This window comes from Rhea americana, unplaced genomic scaffold, assembly GCF_003343005.1.
Source record: "Rhea americana isolate MKP2758 unplaced genomic scaffold, rheAme1 scaffold_82, whole genome shotgun sequence".
Taxonomy (NCBI): domain Eukaryota; kingdom Metazoa; phylum Chordata; class Aves; order Rheiformes; family Rheidae; genus Rhea; species Rhea americana.
Genome location: NW_028187001.1, coordinates 49,263 through 62,681, shown reverse-complemented (window position 1 = coordinate 62,681; position 13,419 = coordinate 49,263). Strand labels below are relative to the sequence as shown.

Genomic DNA, 13,419 nt, shown 5'->3' with positions numbered 1-13,419 from the left:
GGCACACTCTTCAGAAACAGTGCAGAAGCACAGGCAACTAACTGTGGCACTAAATGAGCCTACCAAAAACACTCAATGGATTTTCCTTTATGTGCACTCAGTTTCACCTCTCTACTTTGCAAACTACTGTATATAAAATTACTTATAATACATTTATATTTATGGAAATGACATTTTTTCTGAAAAATATGGTTTGGTTTAAAGCTTGAAGGTAATTTTCTATTTGTCTGGAGTAATGCATGTGCTATCTTTAAAGCTTTAATCTTTTTTCCTGTTACTGAGACTATTTCTCATATATCAGCTGCAGCATCACAATGACCTCCTGATGAGCAGCCGTAGYAGAAGAACAGATATATAGCAGAATAAAAGCAGCTGTATGTTTAAGGGAACTAGTTACAGGGAGTGTAGTATATTTTTCTTTTTGTCTCTTRTTATGGTTATACGATTTTCCAATTCCCTGGAGAATGCATAAGCCTATTTTTTAGCCAATTGTAAAAACCACCTAGGCAGTCTAGTTAGCCTAATGTAAAAATAACATACAAAATCTGTGAAAAGTAACTCACCCTTAGTAATTCTAACACATACAATTCTAAAGTGTCCAAAATTGCAGCATGGGGGAACTCTCGCAAAAGTAGTACTTACTGCCTACCTGACACTAGTCTCTGATGGTTAAAGCTCCTAAGAAACTCAGAAAACCAGAGTGAGTGCTGTTTATAGGGAGTTTTCCCTAAAAAGCATTGTAGCAGTAAAAAATTAGGCAGAATATAAAAGGTGGTAAAATGAAGACTAGCTTCCTATATATATAAAGCAGTCAAGAACTGCATATTTATCATTCTGTCAAACTGAAAGGAATGTCCTCCATCTCTGATGCCACATCCTCTTCTGAAAGATTTACATTGGACAGCTATTATGAGCCTTTTATCTACAGTTGTGGACTATTTGAGCATTATTTGCTCATGCGTTTGTCATACATTATCAGAAAAGAGTAAGACTAACARCAAAGATCTTGATTAACTGAGAGAGTTCTCCTGTTCAGAATTAACAGCCTAGAATCCACAAGGGAAGCAATCTACCTTTAATACTGCCAAATAAACCAGGAAACCAAAGCCTCCTTATCATTCTTAGTGCTACCAAATGAAGGAGTTCAGTAATTAACATGACTGGCTAGATTATATTCCCATAGTGTTTTAATTACGGGTACTCAAAAATTTTAATTCCCTGCGACTAAAGATTTGTATTTGTTAATTGACAAGCAGAGYCAGGTCTTCCTGAGGTATCTTGGCTAAGTTTCTCCTAAGCATTTATGTTGTTTCAGAATCAAGAATCACATTCAAAAGTGCCATTTTCTAGGATATTAAAGGTTTTTTAATCATCTGATTCCCTGAGTAGTGGATCTCTACGCATTTAGTAGATGTCAAAGAGTACATTTGCAATTAYGAAGTTAAGACCTTCCATCTGTTCATGATTGCCCCCATGCCTCATGCAAGGTAGCTAACCTTTGTTAACTGCAAACTGTAACAACAGGTTCATTTCAACCAGCAAGGGACATAGTTTAAGATAACCTCTTCTAATTTGCATTCAGACTGAGGAGGGCTGTTACTGTGTCTAAACCAAAGATGTAGATGTGGCTGGTTGAAGACCTGTAATGAACAATCCAGAGTAGAAATTTGTTAAACTGGCACACCTCTTTCACAGGCAAATGCTGAACTAACTTTCATTGATGCTTAGCTCTTATAGRTGAAGAGTAACTTTTTCATTTGAGCCTATCTCCCATGATGTTTAAAATGCTACTTTTTATTTCTTTTGACTGATTCTTTTAAAGTTACATCTTGAGTGCTGCTTGACATATTAGGTAGGCAAACATCCTGATCTTTATTTATACAAACACATATATAAGTATGAAYGTGAATAGAACACCACTTTGAAATTTGTCTATAACATGTGTTGCTACTGTTTTTCCATTGTAACTACAAATGGACTTTTGCCTCTGTCTGTGTATTTTGTATAGTGAGGAAATCTTTGTATAGAATACAAACTGGGATTTTAATTGGCACCAAAAATACAAGCAGCTAATGATCAAACATATACATTTAAATAGGAGCAAAAGTTAGACCTGTAATACCTACAGTTATTTTAGAATCAGGAGATGTTCAGTCCCGCTTGCACTTAAAAAAAAAATGGAGCTTTGTTCCAGAAGCAGCCAAGAAAGAATTGAAAGAATAAATAAGACTGGAGCCCATCAAGACATTTGACTATGTGCATAACCATCCCCCTAAAACACTTGAAGGATTTTTCTGCCTTGAGTACTGTTCAGGAATGTCAAACTACAGGTTTTTAATAATAAATTTATTTCTTATCCAGTCCAAATATATTCATTTTGGATACGAATCACTGTGTTCACTGGGAAGGAGTAGAGCTCACTTCAACTCTTTATGGCAACTGAGAAATGGTCAGATTAGTGCAATGTGCAGCAAATTCAGGCTGCAACAGAAACTTTCAACCAATTGTACAAGTTTGAGTTGCGATTTTATGATGAAAGAAGAACAAGAGTATGAATGTGTACTGAATATACTCGGCATGGAATTCATTTAACCAAATGAAAAGAGAAAATTTTGATTCCTCTCATTCTCAAGTATGTATTTGAAATAGGTCAGATTAACTCACCAGAAGTGTCTGTTTCTCTCCAATGGTTATAGAAGGAGCTTAAGTGACTATCTTGGATGTCTACACATTTTCTAAATTTAGAATCTTACTCTTGGAGCTTCTTAAAGGTTGCTATTGTGTGGTGTCTCTCCCATGAAGCCCATTATAGTATCTAGCTAATTTTTRGCATTGTAAGAGCATACTTTTCAGAAAGTTTCTCCTATGTTGACATATAAAATCCTTAAGCTACATGTATATATGTGGAAGAAAAAAAAGGTTGTGTAAATCTACCAGCTCTAAATTTAATCTAATCACATACTCCAAAGGATCATTCAATAATATTAAAAATAAAARTGATTTTAAAGCCCAAAGTTCAAGCAAATTAAAGTGAATTAAAGCTTGAATCAAGACTGGATTTTGTTATAACAACAAGGATCAAGTATGTCATATGGAAATTTAAAATGAAATAAAATTAATATAGGCAGCCCATCCTGAAAAATGGCACAATGCCAGAAGTATTAYACATAGTAGGGATCAAACAGAGAGCCATAAATAATACAAAGCTTATATATGCAATAAAATTCCATCTTGGGCTTTATATATACATACTACTATACAKACTATATACATAGTAGTATTCCTGTATACAGAAGCACACCARCCTTCTGCTAGTATCCCCTAGCAAAATAAAATCTCTCTGAAATATTCAGTATATAAATCCCATACATTATTAATAAAAAATTCCAGACAACTGTGACTGCAACAAGGAGAATACAGACAAAAATACAGATAAAACACAATGCCTTAATATTTTAAAAGAAATAATAGTGACATTCACTGTTCTCAGGTGTGAAGACAATTTTGTATAGATTTGTAACCATAAATAGTCTCTGCCTACYCATGCATATGGTATTCCAATGCTGTGTTTTGGCTGAGAAAGTCTTTGAAAATGAATCTCCACAAATAATCATGACAAAGATGGTTTGTATATTATTTTGACCTGGATTTCCCTATGGACAAACAATTTTCCCTGCATACTCTCACTCAAACTGAAATGTTGGAAACAAATCCATTCCAAATAGTGTGGAAGAGAATATTTCAACAGAAAGTGATYGACCCTTGGCAATTGCATCAGGTCACATAACCCAATACAGAGCAGCATGTATTCCATGTGTCACTAGGCACAGAGAGTAGAGTCCTCTGTCCTTTTAATCAAAAAAATGGTGACCGTACCCAGAGTGTACTATTTCTGGTACTTTCCAAGCAGGTTACAGAAGAAGCCAGTATAGATGTCTGAACTACTTTCCTCAGTCYATCAAGACATCCATAACAGAAAGGCAGAAAGGGCTAAGAGAACTGACTTGAATGATTTTTTTTTTCCCCCGAACCGGCTGCCTTGCCTAACCTTTGAGCAAGTAGAAAAACCCAGAGTCTTTATGGCACAAAATTTTGTGGAAAAAAAAATGTTTTTCATGGAATTAACATTACCTAGTAGTACTRTGTCCCTAAAATACTAGCCTAACAATATTCTTCTTGCAGTTCTGTTTGGAAGGAAAATGTTTGACTTTACACAAATCAGAAAAATTGTAAAGAACACTCTTGCTGAGGGTAGATATTCTTCAGGTTCCACTGTTCTTTTAGAATTAATCAGTCAGTCTTTTTGCATCCTTCCCAGTGTAACCATGTTTAGTTGAATATATCTGGTACTACCAGTGCAAGTCAATTCATATAATTGTCTCTGCATGCAGAAGTTTCCCATCAGTKTGCCTTCATGAAGAAGCTTGAATTCATTAGAACATACACTTAAGGAAAATSACCACATATATTGCAGCTGCCTTCTGTTCACTTTCTCTATACTTTCTGCAAAATTATGGTCGGCTTTGTTTTACTTAACATGACAGAGTTGTGTTTGTCTTTAGGATAGTATTTTAGTGGAAATGTGTGTGAAACAATTTTCTAATAGTAAAASTGTGAGACTGACTATTAGAAAACCTGGATTTTATTGCTTCTTGTGAGAGAATGAAGGCAAGCTTCTTAATACTTTTTTCTGAGATTCCAAATGTATTTGGCAGGATCAGCACAGTGAAGCAGAACCCTGAGGGCAGGTTGCCATACAATGGAAAATTCAGCTACAATTTGGCTTCAGTTCCTGTCCCTGCTACTTTTTCCTAGGTAAATGCCTAACGAAGAGATCTTTAGAAGCTGGATGGAAAGCTGCCTGAGTTTGACAGGAGTGAAAGGCTGAGCAAAGAGGGAATGGCTTAGCTGATGAATATGGTGTGACTGGCCAGAYGAATAGTGGCTTCCTGTGCACAGGAATCTCAACTTTGGAGTCCATTAGCTAGAAACTTTTCACAAAAAACAGAGATTGTTAGAATCTAGCTTTGARGTTAGAACATTCATGGGAGAAAGTAAAGTGGGTTGAAGTCCTTGCTGTATGTACAGATTTTAATTATGGAGGTCTCCTGCAYGCCAGATGAACTTCCTAATTTTTCAGATGGAACCATGAACATAGTTCCTCTGGCTTTTTGTTTGTTTGTTTTCTCTCTTTTTTCCTGAATATCCTGCTGTTCTCTGTTTGGTGTTGGTCATTAGGCATTTAATTGCCTCTTACCTCGGACAGTCAAAGTCAAAGGAGGACTTTGAATATAATCAGGTYCTAATGTGAGAGAAAGAGCTCTATCATTCCCTCACTTACTTTGGTAATGCTACTCTGGGCATTTCTTCTTGTGCAAGGAAAGGCTTGAAGTAGAAAGTCAGTTCTGAGTATTTTCAGCACTTGGTTTGTTTAAACGCTGATATGCAGAAATATATGTTTGCATATGGCTAGGTGGTAGCTGTATTGGTACTTTGGAAATATCACCGATTCCTGAATTGTAAGCTGTGTTTTCAGTACCAGAGAAGCATCTAAGTGTCTTTCAGGATGCTGATCTAGGCACACTAGATACCACTACTTTCTAAATTATTTTGAAATGCCAAGTTGAAAGCGTAGAACAAATTATAGAATCATGTAGGTTGGAAGGGACACTTGAAGGTCACCTGATCTGACCTTCCAATCAGGAGGTTGTACAGAGCTTTGCTTGGTCAAATTTTTAATATATCCAAGGATGGATATTTCATAATCTCTCTGGACATCTATACCAATTTTTGACCACCTTCATGGAAAAATTAKTTTTCCTTATATCTAATCAGAATTTCCTTTGTTCCAACCTGTATCCATTGCTTCTTGTCATRTCTGTCTGTACTCTCAAGAAGAAACTGTCTGTAACTTCTCTATAGTTTTCCATAAGATAGCTGAAGACAACTCAARGATCTCCCCTTAGCTTACTCCTCGTATGGCTGAACAAACCAGTTATCTCAGCCTCTCCTCTTATGTCATGTKCTCCAGCCCCCTGACCTTGGTGAATCATTGCTGGACTCACACCAGTGTGTCAATGTCTTTCTAGTAACGAGGAGCCCAAATTGGACATAGCACTCCAGATGTGGTTTCACACATGCCAAATAAAGGGAAGAATCACTTCTCTTTATCTGTTGACTACTGTCCTGCTAAGGCAGCCCAAGATGCAGTTTGCCTTCCTGTTTGCAAGAACACACTGTTGGCTCATGTTCAGCTTGTTATCTAACAAGATCAMTGTGTCTTTTTCTGCAAAGCTGCTTTCTGACCAGTTGTCCCAAGCCAGTAGTTGCATGAGGTTTTTCTTTCCTTTCTCATTTGCTTTTGTTGAACTTTATGAGGTTCCTCTCAGCCAATTTCTATAGCCTATCCAAGTCTTTTTTATAACAGATCTGCCCTCTAGTGTGTAGATCACTCTCCCCAATTTTATTATCAGCAAAATTGAAAATTCCACAGRCACTTACTGTTGTTAATATTTGCAGGAAGGGAGGAGGTCTTTGAACAAACTCCTGACTTCAGACTGAGTAGCAGTTCTCTAGCRTAATTCTGTGCAGCRATATTARGCTACATCCACATTCTGAACTGAAACAAATACCAAATACCAAATGGCCAAATACCATGGAACATCTGAAGAAAGCAATTTTAGGAGAATGCCATAGGCAAGGAAGCTTGTATTCTTAACTGTATTTAGGTGAATAACCACATTTGTTCTTGGCTTTGTTACAGCAGCAATATAAYAGACCTTTTGTTCTGGCAGCCTTTAAAACGACCTTTCCTTTAAAAAAAAACCTATGTGCATGTGTCTTTTTGAATCAAATATCAACAATTCAAATGCTAATTTAAAATTCACGTATTCATTAATATTATTATGAAACATGGTGCATAAATTTTAAACACCATGGGATTACCTTTATTATTTTCCTATACTTTGGGAAAGAGAAAGTATCATGGATAACTATTAGCAGTGTATTTTTCATATTATCTATGTTTTAGCCACCTCCTTGAAGAATGTTTGATTGAGCCAGATGTACTAAAATATAATTAAAATGCACTTGAAAACTTTAAACAACAAGGCAAGAAACTGTATATCTTAGAACATCTTTGTGATTCATGACTGATTGTTTTTTCTGATAGAAGTGATGTGAACAGAAGCAGGAGTGTCTATTTTAAATGGTCTATATTATTTAAAATATAAGGACACTGAAGTCTATGTTTTCCTTCTGAACAGTACACACTATTTAGGGTGATGAATATGCCTGTCATGACGCAAAGCTAATTCCCATCTTACTCATAAGAAAACAACAAAATTGCCTGTTTCCTTGGGGCTTCTGTGAAGAAAATAGGGAAAAGCTACATATTATGTCTACACTGCCCTGAAAGAACAATCTTCAGAGCAGCTGTCAGGATGGCATACTTCATCTCTGCTCACATGACTACAGATAGATGCCACTGAAAAGCAGATTCTGTAGCTTTAATCTCATTGGTAKGTATGTTAAGTTTTTCTTCCTTTTCTACAAGAAAATTCCGGTAAGATGGCTATAATGTTGGTGACTATTTTGTTAGTGTGTATATATTTACAATAAAACCAATATTAAAGGGATGAAGAAACTTACAAAAGACATCTCCTCTAAGGCTTTGCTCGTGGTCAATCTGATTCTCAAAATCTTCTTTCTCTTCTGTCTCCTCTGACTCTTCTTTAGTAACTTCAGTCTCTTCCTCAGCGTAGCTCCTACCAAGATAAATACCACCTTCATAGTCAAATGACTGCAAGTGGGTTTTAGAAGCTGGTGTCACAGCTGGTTCTGGGATCACGTTCTTGACTGCTTTGTGTTTTTTCATGCTGTTTTTATGTGCAAGAAGTTTCTTAATTGTGTCCTTAACTGCTCCAGGGATTCTTGGAATTTCCTTCACTGACTTCTCAGGGATAACTAGAATCAATAAGAAAATATTAAATATTCATCTAAAGAATCATTCAGTAATCATAACATGTATAAACAGCACCATACAGTCCTTTAGAATCTCCAGAGATCTACTGAGCTAAATTATCTACTGTTAGATGTAAGTTCAGCTCTGCACAGAACAGAATCTACATGTAGTAGCTATGCGCTTRGCTGCATTGTATATACAACCTTCTGTTGTAAAAAGGTAAAAGCACTCCTCTGTAATAACTTGAATTGGCCTCCTGTGTAACACAGGTCAGACAGCCCTTTATATTAATGATTTTTTACACTTGAGCTTGAAAAATATTTTTTGTYCTTTTTCAATCTGTGGGCTACTAGATGTTATCCATAGAGGTGTGACTCCCTACATAACAAATGTCAACAGTGAGCATTTTTCCTAACTATCTTCTGTAAACTCCTCTAACCTAACATTCCTTGCACAACACTGAAAGCCACTGAATTTTGTCCAGTTTTTCAGTAATTTATGATGCTTCTTGGCTACGAAATTTTGAAAGGATAGCCAGCTTTTTAGTAACTTGGAACTTTTGGTCCCGCTCAGAAACACAGAATCTGCCAAAACAGAAAAAYTTAAGAGTGTAAAAGTCAACCAGGAGTGTTCAAATCTATAAAACAAAAGAAATAAAACTAAATTTTGTGCTTTTCCTCACCCATGGTCCTTAATAAAGTGAAGCTAAGTATCTTCTGTATCCAAGCATAAAACTTCAAAACGTCATTCGTAAGATTCCTAAATGAYATTTTTACGTTTACATAGCAGTCCTGATTTTCACATCATGCTTTTCTTGTCAACATCTTGAGGTCCAAGACATAAGCGTTTTATTTCTTTTTGAATTTCATTATTCTCTTTTCACTGTCATCAAACTATATTGGGATGCTGGAATGAGCAACGTTTTTTCACACAGAGAGCACCGGGATTGCTTTTACATCAATGAGGGTACCCAATAACAGCAAAAAGAGCATCTARAGAAAGGATGCAGGTCAGCTGTTCCATGTCAGATGTAGGAAAATATTTTCCATAGGAAAATAATCAGTTTACATGACATGAGGAGAGACTTCTGTTAGGTATTAYGAAAAATTTTGTCATTATAGGATAGTAAAATATAGAAGCGAGCCACTTAGACTCTTTGAAATACATCACTCTAAGTTTTTAAAATCTGTTAGGTTAACATCTGTCATGAATATGCTGGATTAGAGATGCTTCAGAGAAGATCAGACTAGCTGATATCATTTAGTCCCTTTCAGATRTACGTTTCTATTATCCAACAAAGAACAGTGGCCATTTGTTCTTATGGTCAAGTCATAACTGAGGGTTAAATCTGGCCTACTTTTGATCAGTTTATTCAAGATGGATGTCTAGTACGAAGCAAATTGAAAGGAGAAACCACAGAGGTATTGCAGCTGCTTCTTCGTACATCTGACCAAAAACTGAGGAATATTGCTGTCACAAAACTAGGTCTGACAGCATTTGGTTGACAAATACGCAAGTTTTATGAAAGATTTGCAGTGTGACCACTTCTGATTTACAAGATGATCTCTTTCCATCACAAAGTTTCCACTAGCGTTAACAAAGTCCCTATCTGTCATAACACCAGAGCTATTGAGGAAGACAGTGTCCCTGGAATTTAGAGTTTATGCAGAACAYAGTAAGGCTTTGAAATCAACTCAGGATTTCATGACTGCTACAGCAGATAAGTCAGTACAGTGTGTTTCTTTTCATATAAATAGAGGAGCAAAAGAAAACAATTATCTGTTAATACTAGGTAATAAAATAGAATTGTAATCCAAGAAGAAGAGGGAAAAGTTCCCTGAATTTTATTCACTCTTTGATAATATAATTATATCAGTGTGAATTAGTCACATTTTACTTAAGGCAAACACAACTACATTTTTTGTTCAGTATCCTAGGAGCAAAACCAGACTTGCTTTGTATGCTTACTGGGACATTCAGATTTTCTGAGGCTGAAGCTGCAGGTATAAAGTAAGTGGATGCTCAGAAAAACAAACAAACAAACGAACACAAAACCTGAGAATTTTTTCTTTTCCTTTGGATAAAACTTGTGYGTAGCTTGCCACATGCCTACAAGTAAACTTTTTACTAATACTCCACTAAGCAAGTCTTTCCTCTGGAGGATTATTATGAAGGATGTACGATATAATTTAGCTGTTGCAGTTCTCTGAGCCTAAATTCAGAATGCAGCAATAAAAACTAACAAGAAAACTTAATTCCAAGCAAATTTATTCTTGACAATCAGTAACATGAAATTTCAGGTTTTYAATAGAGAGACTATGATGGTTTTCAAGCCAAGACTGATTGTCTAGTAAACCAGAACATCTGCTCTTTGTTTCTGCTTCAAAGTCTTCCTAGTCAAATGAAAAATTCTTACAGCTCAACTTAATAACTTTTATGGTGTCAGAAAACCAATCTCCTTGTATGTGCAAAACCAAGCGTAGAAAATCAGCTGACAGGAGTGAGAAAAATATGTGGATGAAAGTGTGCAGKCTGCATCTGTCTACAGACTTCAGTTTGCTACTACAGTATGACAATCTGAATGTTTATGTTTTATGTCATGGACAAAGAGGGACGAGGCATCAGGCAGATTTTAGGAGRTATCACCAGTATGCTTCCAATGTGGATTCAGTTTTAGAGTAGCCTGAGGTGTGAATTTAAGACTATTTATCCATAAATTGCTGTAGGAATTGTTCACTCTAGAGGACAGACACCTTAACTTAGTCTGTTCTGCAGAAGCCACYGCCTGTGGACTTGTGTGAATGAACAGCTCAACTTCTGACAGTCTGGGATGCTACGGCTGAGATGGTGATTTTCAGGACCTTTTCCCCCAGTGCATGCAGGTGTTGCTCAAATGTTCATGTGTTTATCTATCCATATGATTGCATAAAGAATTTCAGAAAATTAAATAAAGTCCATTTCATTGTAGTCCTTCTTTACATACCTTCTATCTGGAAGCTTGTAGATTAAGGCCTCTTGTTATTACAGAGTTTGTATTTACAACCCTCATATGAAAATGTCTTGGCTATCAAATATATTTTAATTCTTTGATTCAGAAAGAATTAAAGCAAGAGGTGGATAAACAAAGGCAAGTGGTGGCTGAGGACTAAAAGAAAATCTTTCCTGTCATCAGTTTCAGTGCAGGATTACCAGACCACAAAAAGGGCTTAATACCTAGGATGTCTTATGACCAAGTTGTGAAAGTTGTGTTTAAAAAAGTATATAAAGARCAGATGCCAACCTCATCTCTGTGCTGTATTATGTAAAGGGGAATACTCTGAGGATGACACAGAAGAGCCAGTATTCTGTTTTCTTGCTCCAGCCCTTGCCTGGGGCTCTAAACTTAAGAGGACTGCAGTAGGAGATAGCTTAACTCTTAACAGACGCCACATTGCTTCCACCTTGACACCTAGCAATATATTTAAAATCTGTTAAGAGACAAACTAGGAGCCTAGTTTACAGAATRCATTTGTGGCTTCTGTATACAAGTTAGATAGTGAAAAAGGGATACATATGTTTCTCTAAAAGAACATTTACTATGGTTATGGGAGTCTGTAGACCTGAGTAAAGATGAAATCAGCAGAACACAGTTTGAGAARTTATTCTAAAAAGTTAGCCTTATTATGAAGGATGCCAATTTCAGAGAGTTKTAAGAGATTTGGCAAGTTTGAACAGTTTAATGTACAGATTCTAGAGACAGGCTATAATTCTCCTTTAAGCATTATGTAATATCATCTAGCAATATATATATATATATACACACACACATATTTGTTGCACTTCTAAAGTTCTTACCATCTTATTTAAGAAAGGATGCTTAGAGAAATCAGGGCAAGTCCCTCACAGTGGACTGTACTTAATATAAAACTAAAACAAGCAGCAGTATGTACAGTAGGAAAAGTAGGGTGACAAAAACCTAAGTGTTTTTCATTAAAGGACAACAGCAGTATTTGGCTCCATAYTGAACTAAGAATATTACACCACTGATATGACCAGAATGGCTTTTTAAGTTTGGGTTGACATCATAAAGTTTCAAAGCTTTTCTCAGGATTGACAAGTTAACAGGACAGCACAATCACATACAGGTTTCAGACATTAACCTATGAGCTAGAACAAACCTACATATAATAAGAGGGACAAAGAGTTGCCATGATTTTGTATTGCCATTTAGATATTCAGCAAATCATAATGAAGAATAATCTATGTCTCCAGATGGGCAATAAAAAACAAGGACCATCACTGAGCTCTTATCATAATATTCTTTATATTGATACCTGAAGGTTTTAAGTTTTAATTTAGTACTAGSTTTTCATGTTGCTTTGTAACTTCCTACAAAAAAGTGAATTAAGCAGAAGTTCATTTTTCCTCCATGGAATCTTAATTGCTTATGGAAGCCTGTGGGACCCTATTTTTAAATAAAGGCTAGAATGCACATGCAAGTATACAGTGAAGGAAATGTGTTTTCAGTGCACAACAGGAAATCAGGACACACATGAACCTGAGAAAGGCAACATACTGTATAAGCATAGAGGCCAGATGTGGAAATAGCTAGGACCCTTTCAGAGAGCATTTGAAAGGTCACACCTGTATAGGTTTTCAAATGAAATGTTAGAGGCAGTTCAGAAATACTCTCTAGTACATCATGCATATCCGAGTATTGAATGGCAAAAGGGTGCCCGAACACTCCCAGCTCACATTCATATCAGCAGGACTGTTTGCAGCCTGATGTTTCAGCAGCTTTCTGCTAAGTTAGTATATTGATATACAAATTAAATAAAATAACTTCTCCCACTTTCTGTTCAAACCTAGATTTTATATTACCTCTCTTGTTAAATTATTTGGCCATATGAGGAGATTTAGCCACACAAATCTCATTATACAAAATGTGCTTAGTTCCCCTTGTAATAATACTCTGAAAACTAAAGTATATGTTGAGATTTTTTCATTTGTTACAAAAAGCTATTTCTGCTGCCACAGTAATCCATTTGCAATATTCTTTAGACAATTGCTATCRAGATGCTAACAGATCCTCTCCCCAACCCATGGGAATAATTATATGTAGTACTGAGGGTGTATTTGAAARTCTTTTAGCCCCAGGCACATCTGATGGGATGGGAATGGACTGCAGGAGTTGCACCTACTGACACCAGAAGTGTTGTCAAACCACAGCCTTCAACTCTCAAATTCACAGGATTGTGTCCTCATCCTGCTGAAGCCAACAGAAAAGAAATTTCCTTCGACTTCAATAAACTCAAAAGTTTTTCCACAATTGCTTTATGACATGGAGAACACTTAGCATTTCAGTGTCGATTGAGACATCTGATATTTCTGTCAATGTTTGAACAATCATTTTATCTGAACGTTTTATCTGTTCTGCCCCCATTAGTTATACTGATCCAAATTTTCCTGGGGATGTA

General features: G+C 36.1%; 1 protein-coding gene across 1 annotated transcript in view; it reads right to left on the bottom strand.

The window, feature by feature from the left end:
• Positions 1 to 13,419, bottom strand: part of EGFL6 (EGF like domain multiple 6) — a 40,763-nt gene that overhangs the window by 11,143 nt on the left and 16,201 nt on the right. The window contains exon 7 of the mRNA XM_085323125.1: positions 7,651 to 7,965. Coding sequence (XP_085179251.1) covers positions 7,651 to 7,965 — 315 coding nt within the window. The remainder of the gene's footprint in view (positions 1 to 7,650; positions 7,966 to 13,419) is intronic.